Below are 17,285 nucleotides of genomic sequence, written 5' to 3' on the forward strand. Positions count from 1 at the left end.
TTTACATCTATGAATTAAACCCTACGTAACCCTTTCAACACCTTGTCTTCGAACTACTTTTTTCAATCAGGAAGAAGTTATGCAAGGTGACCACCACTCGCGGTCATCACTGCTCGTCCTAAGTCAAATTCACTCAACATGCGCGCGTAATCTGCGCCCGTTTCCGGTCCTCCTGCCGTGTGCACCGGTTGAGCTCCCACGTGAAAGCCGCGCAAGACACCCTCTGGTACCACGGTCTTGCATTGGGGACCGCTCTCGACACACACCATGTGCAGTCTTGATGAGAGAGCAGGACGGTGTGATCTGTCATTCGCCGGTGATGACCTTCGCTGAACACGGGGAACCTAACACATTCATCAATAATATGCGCTGTGGCATTGGACTCCTTCTACCAAAACAAACAAGACATTGGCATTATGAAAACACCTTTCGAGGGTTTGTTATGATTGGGTTACAATATAAATCTTAAAAAGAATTTTTTTGGCTGTCATTTTTCTTTCCTTTCAGGGACCCTATAGATGTTCAATATAGGCCTACTCGGTGTGAGAAGTTTGCGTCCAAAGGTTTCACTTGTTTATCAATAAGAAAAGCTGAAGAACCCCATGCAGTCAGTTTGGGCAATAATGACGTTGTCAAATTGTTACATTGGAAATTTGCTAGCTATCAAGTTTGCTGTCAGTTTGATTGCTTTCAAACCTATTCCGATGGAAAAGCTAATCGAGATTGGCTAAAGAAACGCTGGGTATCTGAACTTAAATTTGGGGAGCTGGTAAAACCGTGATGTATAATGCGTAATGCTTCCGGCGAGCAGACGTATAAATCAGCCTTGTCAAAGCACGAGTGCGGAGTTTACAAGCCCAGGGAATCCTCGGCACGCAGCTGGCGCGGTTAGCAAAGGGCACCGCAAGCATATAGCCCGATGATGCCGCATTCACCGCCGTGAAATAAAAAATGAACTAATGGTAAATGAGGCCTCGAGCATGGCCTCATATATGTAGCGACTAGCAGCCTCTGCGTTCCATAAATCTATTTCAGAGGAGAACGCTCCAGGGACAGCGTTCATTACCAGTCTCGGAAATTCAAAACAGGACTGCTCGACCAAGTAGCGGTTCGGCCGTAGGCGCTCTTCCTAGGGACTGCCCATTCCAATTCCTTGGGCGTTGCTGGGGTAGTAGGAATGCCGGACCGGGTTGGATAAATAGCTGTGCCTCCAAATTTTCCCGTGCGTGAAAATGTAAATTTGTCACGGTTGACTGAGGAGTTGCTCCGACCGTGACCGAGCCCGGGGAATGGAAAAAGAGCTTGTCACGTGGGCAGATTGGTAACAGTTTATAAATATCATCATCCCATTCCCAGTGCCAGCCATTGCGAGCAGCTGTTGGTATGGATGGCTTCAGCAGAACAAAACCAGCGCAGACAGTGCCGAGGAACTGAAGCCAAAATACCATTGAGATCGTCGAGTTGGCCGGGTGAAGGTCTTGTGCGCAGATAGTTCCCACACGCATACTGCTTGCTGGACTCTAGTTGGCACTGAACCCGACTCCCTGCATTTTTTTGTTCACCATGGACCTGCACCTGCTGCATCCGCTGATATTCCTCGTAGGAGTGGCACGCATCACAGAATGTCAGAGTAAGTACATGCAGTATCCCATTTTACAGTGCGCAGTCGTTGGGCATGCTTACATGATATAATGTTTCAGGTTGTGTTACAATTCTTTGCTGCTTCACTGGACGCTGGAGTCCATGTTCATGTCAGGGGCACCATAATTTGCCTGTGAACACAGTACTTTAAATAACCCCATGCTTCATCTTTGATATCACTTCAGCGAATATAGTTGATTTGTCATGCTAGAAAGACACCTATTATGGGTTTTCGAGTTTTCTGAAACAGCTTGGAGTTGTGCAAAGGTACAGCTGGTACTGAGGAATATCACCCATGCACACACTACCAAACTTCACAATGGCAAAGATAATTAGAAGATAACGTAGATGAAAGTGGTGGCGGTATGATGGCGGCCGAGTAAGGATGATGTTGGAGATGCATAGACAGAAAACTGCCGTGAGGATCATCGTGATCATGTGTGACTAGTCATGGTGATCTTTCTGAGAGCAGAGCACTGCGATTACTGAGTACGATATGAAGATGGCGAGAACGGAGAGTCTGAAAATGAGAGCGAAATTAATGACCATTGTAACTGCTGTCATGGCACGATCCGAACTCGTTGTTCAGAGAACTCGAAATAATACTCTCATGATTAACATTAACAACTCTGTGGCGGTACCGAGACAAAATTCAAACTGTGTAAAGGTGATGTTGATGAGAGGAGGACTGTAGTAACGTTGGTAACATGCTTTATGAAATGTAGAGTGTGCCTCATCACGAGCAGCAGAACGTGGCATCTTTAGATGAACGACCGTGAACCTTCTGTTGCGATCGAATGCTAATTGGTTCTGAAAGCTAAACCAGATCAGATGGCAGAAGTTAAATTTGACGTATCTCTTACGGTACATTCACACGATCGACTCGCATCTCTGCACGTTGACTGCCGGGTATTGCTCTGATCCGGTTAATTGCATGCTCCGTGCACCGAATGCGATGTTTATAGTTAGGTTATGGGAATATTTTTCCTTGATGTTTCGGCGGAAAAAGAATTCATCTGCTCACAAAAATTTTGTCAGGTTCAGCTATGAATATTCATGAGTGGTACTCTGCAATATGTCACATCACGTCACCAATGACGATGGATGGTTTTGGTGCATGGCAATGACCCTCAATTATGAATGGTATTTGGGTGTTTAGAAGCAATCCATCATTCCAAATTTAAACACCAGCCCTCTTGAAATCTGTCCCAGGGAGGCCGATATTATAAATAACCGATGAAGAAAACGCTCATCAGAGGAATGATGCTATTTATTTGATGATTTCGAAATCGCAGTCGGGCACTTTATTTTCTCATCCCAGGGGAAATCTAAGTAAAGCTGTTTATGTGTAATAATCTACACTATGCTGCACATGTTGACGTTGCTACGGCGAGCTGTATCCGTCGAATTTAAGCTGTATTGGGTGTTACCCTAAGATGCAATATCAATTACTTTAGAGACAACTCGAAGACCACAGGAAAATTACATATCCATGTTTGACACATCTATTAAATAATACCCAGCAACGAAGCACTTTCACAGAAAACCAATTGTCCGTTGGGCTGGAACTTCCTTTGAGATTTCCTGTAAATTTCCTTTTCATCACAACAGGGAATTTCTCATCGTCGCCTAGCATGCGCAGTCCCACTCAGGTAACAAATCGTGGTTTCTCTGTGTCTCTCTGAACTTGACGTCCGGACCTGCCTTGCAACAGGCAGTAAAAAATGCGTTTGACCGCCTCCAAGTTGTCTGTTCATTTTAAACCGTGTGGTATTTTTGATGGGGAGACTTTTCCACATGTTCTACCCCGAGGCTAATCATATTCCCGGCCTGTATCCTGGTCTTGTCTATCGTCCTGGTTCCTGTAGATATTGTGAGACCTTATACAGTGGGAGGCCAATGTCTAGCGTCCTGCAGCTAGGAAGTGCACTGCTTGTTAAAAGGGGCATTACTACAGCCATCTCTTCATCAGAAAAGCCAATTAAGAGGTTACTTTTAGCACATCGTTGGTTCATACAGCTTTACCCAAACCGATACGGTTGATACAAATTAGGATGATTAGTTTAAAAGAAATAATCATGCCATTCCTCTGGAAAACCTCCATTTTTAACTGTAGCTTGGATTTAAATTACACACAGCTTGGAATTCCGATTTTTTGATGTGTTTTACCTTTTTGAGTTTTCAAGCGTGTACACTTTAAAGAGGAATTCAAATATCTTAACTATTTATATAAGACAATAATACCGACACTCCAAAATTGAGGTTTAGCACAGCAGTGCAATCATTGAACTCTTTAATTTTGTCTTTAAAAGTGATGGAGAATGAATTTAGATGATGACCAGCAAAAGCGAAATTCTCAAAAAAAAAATGGAATTGTAAGGCATACCCTACAAGTTGGTGGCAAATGAGTGTAATCATGCACACATGGTGGAAAGATCTAGAATAGCTGTTACCCAGAGGGCCCACTGAAGGGCAGATTGGCGATTTAAGACCAGGTTGCAAGACAGAGAGATACCGTTGATAACATGATGTTTTTACTCTTGTCTCGGAGGGTCGGAGGGGATAACGTATAAATATCTGGGACCTGTCTAAAGGACGGACCTGTTATTCTGCTTGAAGTCTTAATTAAGATGGTATATATTTTTTTACGATCGATCTGTGGCTGAGATTGTTTGATTTTGAAGAGCCTCTTTTTCCTGAGGATGAAATACATGAAGTTGGGCTCTGTGATGCAGCACAAATGCTTGACCATTTTGCAGAGCTCTTCGAGGACTCCGTTAATGGGCAGGGAACCCGTTTACGGCATGCGCAGGGGCTTGACAGAGATTTCCAGGCTAGTGCTTCTGGCCGTTGTAGTCTTTGTGTATAGCAATAGGAATACCCGGACTCTAATTTGGGAGGGGGATATTGGATATATAAATTAACGAGAAAAGCTCTTGTCCGGGAGGGCATGTGTCCTTGCTCTATGATCCAACCCCAACACAGCCCATGCCCTCCCGGACAAGAGCTTTTCTCGTTAATTTATATGTCCAATATCCCCCATCAAATTAGAGCCCGGTTGGTCCTATCATAGAGCAAGGATGGTTGGATGAAGTTTTTGCTCCGGTACTGATGTAACACTGGAAGTGGGATGTCGAATTTGAGTAATTTACAGAGCGGGCTTAATAAGTGGATTTTGCTGATCCAGGCTGCTCGAACACACTGTCTTTCTCTTCCATAATTGGTCGTCCTGGACCCCCATAAGTTTCCGGGGCCGGCGCGAATTAAAGTTTTTGATTAATTGTTTAATGTATTCCAGCCTTTTACACATGAATTACCGTAGTATCTATATGCATTCTCTTACTTTATGAAGTGTTGCATTTTGTATTTTAAGGAAGTAAGCCTAAGGTCAATTGATATTTTCTTAGTCGAGCTTTAGTGTCAAACTTGTACAAAATGTGCCCTTTCTCTGTGGTCGTATTGACTGTGGCGAAGTCTGCTCTTTGTAGTTATGGCCTTGGAAAGATATATTTTGATGTCTTTAAAAGAACCATTGTGCTCCTTTCATGTAATTTTAAAGCGCTGTTACACGTTTGTGGTGTAAATTCTCCGGTTCGACAGATGCTCTATTTCAAAGTCTTTGTTACAAAATGAAACTCAGGACTGTAAATGCTAAATGCAAGTTAACATTATCAGAACATTTCAGCTTTGTCGGAAGTGCTTTTATGACACCCCGAATAATTACGCTTTGATTGATCGGTTGCTGGGACACTTCATGGAAGTTTCTCATCGGGCTCAGATTTTTACGCAAACGAGTTTCACACTTGGAAGTTTAAGGCTACAGTTGCAGCTTATATTGGCCGTAGTTCATACTTCCAATTTGCAACTTGTTGCTTTATTGTAGCTAAATAATGACATTATATTTTGTCCAGCCGACTGTGATCTGATCTTTTCAGGCTTAGAATCAAATTATTTCCGACTCAATGCAATAGAAGTGATCTGGTTGAATGCATGAGTAAAACAAAGAGCAATGTAAAAGGGATAGAAGGGAGGATATAAAACGCTCGGAAGATGCAGCTTATTGACTGAAAAGCTGTCTGTTTCCGTACCATTCCTGTAAGACACTGTCTTTCAAGCTGTGCTCCCAGCATTTCATCATTGAAATCAATCGTGTGCTTGAATATATAGGTATTTGTATTCCTACCCGCGACAACCAAGATTTCTCTCTCATATGTAAAATTCTCGCCAGGTTTGGTCTGCCGGAGTTGTACAAACAAAATAGTATCCACCGCACGGTGCTTTTGTGGTTGAAATTTATATAAACGTCCACAGCACAAACCCTTTTAAATTTTCCTTGAGTACACTCATGCATGTGAGTAGGGCGGGGGGGGCGTTATTTTGCTGTGAGAGGAGAAAATCAAATCGGTGGACGAGAGGCTTATGTTTTCTTTTGTAACTTCATGGAGTGTGGCAAAGGATTTGCTCCATTGGTTAAATTACATGTATGAGAAAATGTTACGAAGAGCGCTTTACAGCTGCACCTGGTCTATGTTTCTTAAAGTCCAGGCAGCACCTGTTCATTTGAATCATGAGTTTATCTTTCTTCATGTTACGCTTCACGCTATGGAGGCACCTGCGTGCGTGTAATTCGAATGTACCGGTTTAAATTACCTATTTTTAACAATCAACGATCGTGTTTATGAATTGCTGCCTTCCTTATTTTGCTGAATATGTCGCTGCTCAGGGACATCCTCCATCTTGATTTCCTAAAGAAGAAACGCATTCTCGACTGTTCTCGTTTTGTACCTGAATGCTTTGGGGAAATCTTCCAGGGAGTTAGCTTTGAAATCTGTTGATGCCGAAATTTGGGCGCTCTCACAGACACGCCGCGTTAATTGAGTATTTTTCGTCAGCTTAGTCATAATCCTCCAATTACAGCCGTGACTCCGCCAACATAAACATTTCCAAGACCAATCTATGTGATGTTGTTGATAAAAACAGGAAGATTGTCGCTGGGTGTAGTGAAGAAATTAATTTAGCGTTTAACAGTTTGAGAAATGAAAATACACGGGGCGTTATTCCCAGCTGTAAATATTTTCCAGACACTGTGGTGCACATCCGTGATTCAGGGTGTTGCCCCATCTCGCCCTCAGACGATTGGTGAAGGATTGTGTTACGAGCGCGAAGAAGATCTTATTAGGGGCTGAGGAACACGCCCCCATTGAAGGTCCTTCCATGTACCCGCCCCTTTCTTGCAAGGACTTCTCTTTAGTTTGACTTAATTTTTACGCCGAAAAAATTGAGAAGTTCGATGCAATTTTATTATGTTCACACGGAGTTGATATGAAAGGGAGGCTGCACTGGTAATCTTCAGCCTTCACTTGAATGGACTCCCTACGTAATAACCTGCCTAGCAATGGCTCGACTGCGTTCTAGTGCTAGCAATATGGCACTCACGTGTATAATCCCTTTAAACTTCAAGTGTTCCTTTTGAATGACAGCGACGTTTTCTCCTTCTAAAGTTACTTCGTCGACAATCATAACATCTGTTTTAATTGCTCCCTTTAATGTGAGTACTGAAGTCGCCAAGTTTTGGAGATTATTCAATTAACGCAAGCAGGTTCGGTTTTTCTCCCCAGTGGTGTTTATATTTAGGTCCAAATGGTTGTTTGACATCTGATCTCCTGCATACCTGTCGTTTCGGCTCCTAGACTACCTTGACCTAATTGTACCTTCCTGTGCAATTTCTATCTCATGTACAGCCCATTTGGAGCCATATGTTAGGAGAATCACCAATGTGCCCTTTGCTGTAACCCGGATCGAGTGCGCTACACCGTCAGTAAACATTTTGTTGGCCGATTTCCGTAACGTTTTACACATCCTGGCCTTCCAGAGGGGCCTCCCGTAAAAAGATGTGGCTTTTCGTGAAGGCGCCCTTTTGAGGCCCGTGAAAATTTAATCAACCTGTGACGGTATCTCCGTAAGGAGGGCCTGTATGTGTAGCTTCTTCAATCCTCGATTTGGAAAATGCACTGGTGTTTGCAACACTTCCAGTGAGGCGACGCTGTGATAAACAAACTTCGGCGATTTTTGATTCTGTCAAAACCAGATGAACAAAGCACTTAACTATATGCACTTGTCGTTTTAATATTGTGACAGTTTCAAAAATCGATAAACGAAAGAAATCGAGTATTTAGAGGTTTCTTTCAACCTTGAAACCAGGGAGGATCCATACTTCCCTGTTTCCTTCGAGTTGAATAGCGACAGACAATGGATTCTCCGTTCTTACCTGCAATTTCTCGTCAGGGAACGCTTTGGCACTTTGTCTCTTGTCGTAATTGAAGCATTATGAACATCCTATTTGTACTTTACAACTACATATGACAATTTAAGCCCAATGCAAATCGTTGCAGTTTGTTAAAAAGTCTGCTAAATATTGAAAAGTTGGGTGACTCTTCGTAAAGACGTTTTAACTGTTTGAAAAACAATCGGTGTAAATTTCTATAAGGATCCAGTTTTTAATCCAGTTTTATGTTTAATACGAAGACATGCCGTTTCTGTTAATGATGCCCTTTTTGTCTCCTGTTTTTGAAATCTTGATAATTTTTTTAGGATAATAAAGAATTTTATTTAAATACGTCCAAGTGGAAGGTAGCGATCCAGTTGAAGCCATTTTGTGTGACTGTTTGAGAAACTCATAATCAGGTCTTTCAAGTCTGGCCGGTCAGGCGTGCCTGCTGCTTTTTCTGTTTTAAAATCGGGTATAACATTTGATTGGAGGAGTGTCCCGTGGTTTTAAAGCTCAGAACTTAGTTCTACTGAGGAGACGTCAGAATTCGGACATCTCGGTTTCTTTTAATTGCAAAATCCCAGGAGTCCCGATTTGTCGGAATTTCTTTAATTCACGATGTTGTGACTTTCTTGCTGATGGACTGTGTTAGTTTTTCGTGTTATTTTCACCTGCTTATAATATGGAAGTTTTGAAAGGAAGCCACACCCATGATGCCCTTTCGGGGCCACCGTAGAGAAAAGATAATGTACACTTAATCATGGTATAACGACTTTCCCCGAGCCTGCGCCGTGTGGCGTTAAAACCACTGGCGGGCCGTGTTTTTCCCAAAAAGGAGCAGCCATGGCGACTCACGCCGCATCGGGGATCCGTTCAGGGATTGTCTGGATTAATGAGCACTGCTGTGTCCAGACGACTGTATTAATCGGGGGGCTTAGCCCCGCTAACGTGATTTCGACTGACGATTTCAGCAGGTTGTTCCGAGATTTTGTCCAGTCACAGGTGGAGAGTGCATTTTTGGGAGGGGTACGGATGGCTATGGCTCTTTTTCCCAGATTGATGTCCCATGGTTCGAGAACTTTACCTTTAAGTCTGCATCAAAGTTATACAGATATGGCCTAGCCTTGCCTAGTGAAAGTCTGGGAATGGTTGACATTTTTCTGGTAAAGAAGGCATTACAGTATTCTAAATTACCTTCAAGATGTAAAGCGTGTAAATTAATGCAGCACAATAACTTACTAATTGGCAAACATTCTCATTCTGCTGATAGGGCAAGATTTTAATTGAACAAATCAGATTTGTTGAGTATCTCTTATTTTCCAACTTCGGTGAGGATTCCCTCTTCCTGATTGCATAAATAATGCAAGTTGCTCATTCCCATTCAGATATCGCATATGCTTTTCTCTGGCGGTAATCTCGAAGACAAGTATATAAAACGTATAGATTTTGATGTGCACAGGCGCAGTAGGACAAAATCACCCTTTGACGTCACATTACGTGGGTAAATGTGTTTCAACTATCAGCCAGCCCACTCCCCCTCGATACAAGTTAGAGTGTGCCTTAAACATTAAGAGCCATGCTGTAAATATGAGGTACTAGACGAGCAACAGTCTGTATCGTATTGGGATGAAAAATGATTTAAGTTGAAGTACATGTCACTGAAAACACATTAATGTATAGCTGTGATAATTGGTCCGACGTATACCGCACTGAAGGTTTAGAATTTGCAAGGAATTTAGGGGGAATGCAGTGAGTGATTTATCATACGTGTCATATATGCAGCAATAAAAAACCGCCAGACTTATATTTGAGAAAGCGAAATGCCTTGTAAAAATAGAATTTCTCGAAAATTATGACTGAGCTCTCGGAATGTTTAAGTGATATGACACACGGTCGACCCTTGCTTCTCTGCACTCGGCAATACGTACTCCAGAATACTCGTAATTAGAAGAACAAACCTGGAAGGAAGGCACTGGAAGGTAAAGGCAGCAGTCTCTCTTGCAAACAAAATCTTTTTTTGTCTGTTTGTAGACTGCAAAGCAAGAATCCCATCCAAACTTGCCAGTTTACTTTCTTCAATTACAAATTGGTAACCTCCTTAAGTAACAGGAACAGACCTTCGATGTGTGAGATATTATCGTTTCATTGCGTTACCAGAAAAAATGGCAGAAAAGCATTTAAAAGAATTCCCTTTTCCATGTTACACATGACAGAATAAAATATTAAACAGCGTCTTGAGTAGTCGTGTTCTGATCTTTGTGTATCGAACTCTAAGGCTGAGAGTGAAAGGTCTGGATGATCAGTGTGCACCAAGAAGAATCTGTCGGCAATGACTCAGGCGGCTGCAGTGAGTCATCGGCTACGTATTACAAGCGCGAACGAAGAACTTTAAACTCACAGATATGACCACGTGCGGAGGTTCCGGTGGGCTGACGAAAGATAAGTCTGAACGCCGGCAGAGAAATGTCAGTAATGTTCCAGCTTGGCGCGTGGAGGGAATGGAAGAGATTAAGATAATGCAGGGAGCCTCTTCTCTTAATTGAATGAATAACAAACGTGGGCCAGGGTGCATTCTTTGAGAACCTACGTTGTGGTTGACCTGTGCATTATGGATGACACAATGTCGTGTCAGATTAATAAACGAGGCAATTCTGTAGCACCACCCAGGGGAAGATAATGATAAGCGAGGAAGATATTTTTGATCTTGCTCCTAACACCTGCTTCATGCACTGTAAACTGTCGATTGGATGGTACCCGACTATTTTACTGCCTAGCATTCAAAATCTGGCTTCCAATACCAGATATGCTTTACTACAGCTTTGACATTATTTATCAGAACACTATCGACCGGTATTAAGTTGTCGTGAGATTCATTTTATTGCTTACTCCTCCGAACTTCTAAAAAATGTAGAGTTGACCTCGCTTTTCAATTAATAGAACCTTCAAAATGCACCGTTGTGTCTCAGTTAACCTCGTTTTGATTCTTTCGCACTCTTCAAAGGGTTTTGCTGCTATTTTGGTTTTCGCTTGTGAGTCCTCCCATTATTCATGAGCAAAACTATGATGTAATCCCTGCAAGAAGACAACCTCAGTGTTACGTCGGTTAGCGTACAAAAACTCCTGCATTTTCGAGGATTTGAGGGCCTTAATTGCTCCACTTTGATGGTTCACTATTATGGAAGTATACAATAGCAATAAGCAAGCAATCGTCCCTTTCTCTGCGAGTAGATTCTGGGTTCACAATTTTAAGAGAAAAGCACGTGCATTGAACCATGTCTTCCCTGGATGACATCATAGCAACTGCGCCCCCAGTTGTCTGAAAAAGCATGGATAATTTTCAATGTTTAAAGAGTACATTTTTTTATTGCATTCATCCTGACAGGGATGTCAGCATTTCGCACACTGAAGAACAGGAATAAGTGGCAGGATAATTGTGTCCAACAAGAATTCACCTCAGCCACACTTTAAGGAGTAACATGCGTATTACATCTTGTCCCGGCTTATGAATATATAAAAGCATATAAAACATGCTCAGCACACATTCGCGTTTAGAATTCTGCAAAAGAGGGTAATTTTTACGAAGCGTGATATAGCAAAATCAAATTCCGTTAATTAAAACAGAGCTTAAGGGGTTTAGCCTTAGTGGTGCCGGAACAAATTTGACCAGCCTTGGCAACTCAAGGTAACTGAGGGAGGGGATGCAAGGGGGAGGTTAAAGGGGAAGCCTTGGCAACATGAGGTTTGTAAAACATGTGCATGCATTATAGGCTTGTTCAGATTTTGATGTGTTAGAACAAGGGATTCATTCGACGCTATTTCTGTGCTTGGTTTATTTTGTCTTTTTCTTTTTTTTTTGTGAGCGGGAAGCAGGCTTGTCCAGACAGCTGGCTGATTTTTTTTCTCTACATCCGAAGACGCGATTTAGCATTTGAGATGTTGGCTTGAACAAAAAAAGTTTGCAGCGGAAAATGTGATGTTTTTACGGTAATTTCCCCCCTAACAAGGTCCAAACAAAAATAACCTTATTGAAAAATGGTAAAACCTCAGAAGTTAAAGAAAATATTAAACGTTGTCATTTTACCTGACAATTGTAGTAGGCCTTTTATGTTAGCCTCAATTATTTCAATTATTCATAGCGTCGGCAGCTGATATTTTGACTATCGTTGGAAAAATGTTCAGAAAGTTGCTTTAAGGTATGGTTATCAAGATATTTGTTTTTGTTTTGCTTTGTTTTGATATTGGCAGCGCCTATGTCCCCCAACCGACATGAAACAAACTGATAAAAATTTATGAATTGGTTCCCTACACATATTTGCCACCCCTCTGTAATTTACCCGTAACCACCCTGTACAGCATATGCCCCCCTGCAGCTATGGTAAATTGTCATCTGTCCATGTTTTCGTCTTCTCAGTTGGTGTGATGCCCTGCCCAGTTGCGAAGGCGTAAAAAGTTTTACATATCGAATACATAACTCGTAATTGGGCACGCTAGAAGTGGGTAATCGATGAGTTAGGGGATAATGTGCTCACAATGTGCCTTCATTATCAGTGTCTTAATACATCCAGAGGTATTTCTGCCATGTTCTTGGAGATGGAGCTGACGTTCCTATTATGTGAGCGGTTTTTGTGATTCATAGCGGTTTTGGCTCCGGGAACATGCATGCTCTCGTTGTTAGGCCCTCCTGGGTTTTTTGTTCTGTACGGGAAACAAGTAGGAAACGGAGATATTGGGATTATTTCCCTCGGTGAGTTGATCAAATTATCCGCGGCAAATACTTTAACAAGCCTCTCGCCTCCATTTCCTGCCGTTGAAGGGGAGGGGAAACCACAGAAGCCTGAAGCAAACTTAACCCCAAAAAATGAAACAAAATCAAAAAGAGTCAAACCATTTCTTCGTGTGTGGCTATTTTTCAAGAATGTTGATATCCACGAGGACGCGTACGTGTAGAACGCCGTGCGTCATATGCATATTATGCATAGAAAGTTTACAGCTCGTATTTTATGCGTCCTGAGCATAACATGCACATGACGTGCGTCGTTCTACGTGTCTTCCTTTCCGTCAGCCTTTCCCTGCAGACTACATATTAAGGTTTAACATCACATTTGGCTAATTTTAAATATTGACACAAGGCTCATGATTACCATTCAGATGAAAAGATGACGAATACGATTGAAGCAATTGGAATTTCGGCAACAATGTACATATAGACCAGATTTATTATAGATTAATTATAGCTCTCTACTAGCCCTTGCATCTCATACTGTTCATTCCCCCTTTCCTCGTTCCCAGCTCCCATCCTACCGCCTACCAATGTTCAAGTCCAATTCACGGGCCCCAAGTCTTTCACAGTGGCCTGGGACCCGCCACCGCACCCAGTCACGGGCTACACACTGGCCTACAGCGGTGGCAACGTCCAGATCGCTGCGGACCGCACCAACGTGCACGTGGTCAGCGAGCAGGACCTTGACCCGAGCAGGTTCACCATGGGGTTGTACTCCCAGACCTCGGCCGGCTACAGCACCACCGACGTGTTCTCTGTTTTGCATCCCGGAGATTCGAGTGAGTGAATCGTGTTTTTTTTTTATTTCGTTCTCTCTTTTCAAGTCACTGACCTCATCTAATACTCGCTCCTTTCCCGATGGCAGGCATACCTGTTTGTCGTTGTGCCATAATTTGGCCGGGAAACAGGAATGATTAAACCCCATCCCGTGAGAGATGACCACATGATGGATCACAAACAAGCACTCGGGTTGTGTGTACTGGAACACGGGACTAGTTTTTAAACACGTTTTTACTTCGCACAGTACCTCCAAATTCAAGCAAGACGAATGCATATATACTTCGGGTTTTTTTTCTTGGTTGAGCTTTAACAATGTCTATTACAAAATAAAGTCATTCAACAATATTAAGGAAAACTGGCAACGTATCGCACCCGAGAAAGCCGAGATGCGGGACACATTGTTGCAGTTGTGCAGGGTAATTTTTACTCGCAAAAGAATATGTACAACATTCAAGGATGGATCCAGAACAAGACTTTTGGGAGGCCCGATTTTTTTTGGGGGGGGGAAGGTTGTAGAAATGTGAAAATGTTTATGTAACATTTTAGGACCTGTTTTATGGGTACGGCTATATTTTGGGGCTTTTTACATGCTTTGGGAAATTAACTAAATAAACATCGCCTTTTTCTCATTATTAAAAAAATCTCAATTTGCTCTTGGGGGGGGTGGGTGTTGGATCTGCCAGTGCCAACACGTCCTTGTATACACCTGTATCAATTTTATCTCACACGCTTCACGACACTTCTCGCCAGGAATACCCCCGCCACCGTCGGGTCTTCGGACCCTCATCCTACCGGACACCTTGAACCTAGAGTGGGCCACCCCCGTGGGCGAGTTTGAGTTCTACCGCCTCATCTTCTCCAAGGACGGCATGGACGAGTTGTCGGTCGACCTCTCGCCGACGGACACCTCGTACACCATCTACGAGGTCAGTGGGAGCTTCTACACCCACTTATACACCGTTCGGAACGGGATCATCAGTGAGGCTGGCAAATGGAAGAAACGGACCAGTACTGTTGAAGGTAAGACTTCACCCTGCCATCCATTGCAACTGGTATACTATGGGGAGAGGTATTATTCTTAGAAAAACCAACCCATTCAGCTGCCCATTCAGATCAGCTCCACTGACCCTAGATTTTTCAGCAAGAGGTTTTATTTTAAACTATATTTCAGGACTTTTCTTGGAAGCAGTGTGTTTGGCTATAGTCTTGTTTCATTTCCCCTCATAAAGCTCTTGTATAAATCCCTTGGTTGTGAAGCTTTACTTCATTTTTCTTTGCGTCTCAGCCCCCCTACCACCAAAAGATGTCTTCATCCAGCAGACTGGAGATTACTCCTTCACCATTGCATGGACCCCTCCCGAGGACACCATCGACGGATATGTACTGATGTACAGCCCCAATCAAAGTAAGGCCTAAGACAAGTCCAAAAGTTCTGACCTCTTGAGAGCGATTATTAAAAATGTTCGAAACAAACAGACAGATTTGCGAAATAACTCCCTATTAATGCTGCATGACTTCGGGAGAAACGTCTGGTAACTACTTTCTAGTTCACCCCTGAAAGTGATACATCAAAACAAGGCTTAGCCTATCTGTTGGATTCCAATAACAACCTCCATATCCAATGCATGCGTATTAAAAACTTACATGTAAAACCAATAGATATTACACGTCTTGAAAAATTGAAAGTTAGCGCATAATTTTTCCATTGCGAAAAACAGTGTCATTTTGTAGCTAAGGATTGGTTTCTATCCAGGAACAATTCAACTTTTTACCATATTTATGAACGGTGTTTTAGACTGACAAAAAATACACATCCTATGACCTGACCTTTGTATCAAATTACATGCAGTAGCACTTTCGGGATTCTTGCAAATTATCATATTCTCACTACAACCTTTGAAATTAAACAATCAGTCGAATTAGAACCTGCATTCTCTTAATCTACATCTCCTCTTTTGATATTTTCTTCACAGTTTTACCAGAGAGGAAGATTTTACTTAACGATTCCATGACACATATGCACATCGTATGCGAGGCCCCCATCACAACCCAATTCCGAATCGGGTTCGTGTCCGTCAAAGGCCAATTACACAGTGACCCAGGCCACGTGCGGCTACTCCTACCCGGTCACGAAAGTGAGTGTACCTCAGTTTATATTTTGCAACCAAATATTTGCAAACAGAATCAACCTCACAGTTGTGTTTGTATCGGAAAGAGACGTCTGGATTCCAGACTAGTCTAGACGTCATCATGGCACTTTTCATAAAAAAATGAAACGTTACCATTTCAAGAAGGGCAGAACAGACTCAAAGGAGTCAGTGACCCAAAGTGTCCTCGTTATTTCAGAAAAACAGTGCTGCTTGCCTTTAAAAGTATATTTAGTGGATTTAAAGGGCAATTACGCCCACGTGTTTCTAGCTGGAGGCTTTAAAAGCTCCGAATTTGAAAAGGTTTAAAGAAAAAAAAAGACCAAAGTAGCCTGTCTGAAATTCGTGGGCACGACCTTCAATTCATGCAATTAATCATGCAAGTTCCCTTTTCTCGTGGTAAAAACATGGAATTTGTTGCTGTGAATTTGTTTGAAAAGACATTTAGCCAGTGTAGTATTCCAGTAATGCATGCCCATAGTGAAGAGAGTCCATGGTCATTTTGGAACAGCGATATCAACCCGCGACATCGTCTGCCCCAGTGATGTACAGAACCAAAACATTTTCAGTTTTTAGTTCTGCGATTATGACCTGTCCATCATCTGCTCTGTACGCGTACTTTGTTCTTGATCGACCTTGCCTGTTTGAAATGCCGAACTTGCTCACTGACGTGAAATCACCTCAGATCTTGGTCAACCGACCGAACCAAACTCTGGCACGAACTCTCACGAGAGTGAAGGGAGTTTATTTTTGTGGCCAAACGCCGCGTGTGCCAAATATCAACCGGCCGAGCAACGGTTGTCAAGTTGTGTTTGAATGCATGATGCTTGAACGGTACAAGGCTAAAGAACTTCATGGCTGTCATACTCGCTGGAAGGTGTGGTACAATTGAAAGTGTTTTGAAGGTTCCAAATTACATGGACTTCTTCTCCGATATCAAGGCCATTATCATGTACTCTAATTACTAGTGTGACCTTCTGCATCGGAAAAAACGCCAGTTCTGTTTTGGAGACGACTGAACAACAGTCAAATCTGTAGCTAATGCTGATTACATAGCCACACGTTTCATTGCCAGTTGACAATAACTGTTCCTGTTCCACTTCCCCTGTGTCCCCAAGAACAATTAATCGATTTCCAGCATCTGGAATTCTTTGGGAGGACACAGAAAGAATTATGTAACACAGGATGTTTCCACAGACAATTGGGCTCATGCCCAGGTCTCATTAGTACTCTGCATTACCGATTATCTGGACTCAAGGGATTGCGCTTAATAGTATGTGATTTGTTTTTGGGTGGGAGATTTTGGAACTGGGTGGATCGCACTGGAACAGATGGGACTAATTCAAGATGCATGTTGACCGCTCAGCAACGCCAGGAGGAATCCTCTCTCACCCAGTTTTTGATGGAAAGTATTTCGGTCTTTCGACTCACCTGATCGCTTCCTTACCTTATTATTCCTTCGTCTGGCGTCGAGAACAAAACAGAGAGGGGCTTGGAACACTGCACTTTTTTCTTGAACACTTACACTTGATGGGTGTAGTTTAGAGGCTCAAGCCTTTCAAAGCCATTGGCCATTTTCTTTATACTTGTCGATCTTTCCTCTAAATTGGTTGTCATCTTTACGTTCACCACCTCGTGTGTAAGCCTGGTTTCCATATGGTCGACTCGA

The 17,285-nt window shown here is 42.6% G+C and overlaps 1 protein-coding gene across 2 annotated transcripts in view; it reads left to right on the plus strand.

Annotated features, from left to right (window-relative positions):
• Positions 1 to 17,285, plus strand: part of LOC110980305 (uncharacterized) — a 67,708-nt gene that overhangs the window by 4,361 nt on the left and 46,062 nt on the right. For both annotated transcript variants that reach the window (XM_022236874.2, XM_022236875.2), the window contains exons 2-6: positions 1,357 to 1,630; positions 13,199 to 13,468; positions 14,220 to 14,489; positions 14,755 to 14,874; positions 15,443 to 15,604. In XM_022236874.2, coding sequence (XP_022092566.2) covers positions 1,564 to 1,630; positions 13,199 to 13,468; positions 14,220 to 14,489; positions 14,755 to 14,874; positions 15,443 to 15,604 — 889 coding nt within the window. In that variant the 5' untranslated portion in view covers positions 1,357 to 1,563. The remainder of the gene's footprint in view (positions 1 to 1,356; positions 1,631 to 13,198; positions 13,469 to 14,219; positions 14,490 to 14,754; positions 14,875 to 15,442; positions 15,605 to 17,285) is intronic.

The sequence above is a fragment of the Acanthaster planci genome, linkage group LG07 (assembly GCF_054643075.1).
Source record: "Acanthaster planci isolate LZ-2023a linkage group LG07, COTS_SCS, whole genome shotgun sequence".
Lineage (NCBI taxonomy): Eukaryota > Metazoa > Echinodermata > Asteroidea > Valvatida > Acanthasteridae > Acanthaster > Acanthaster planci.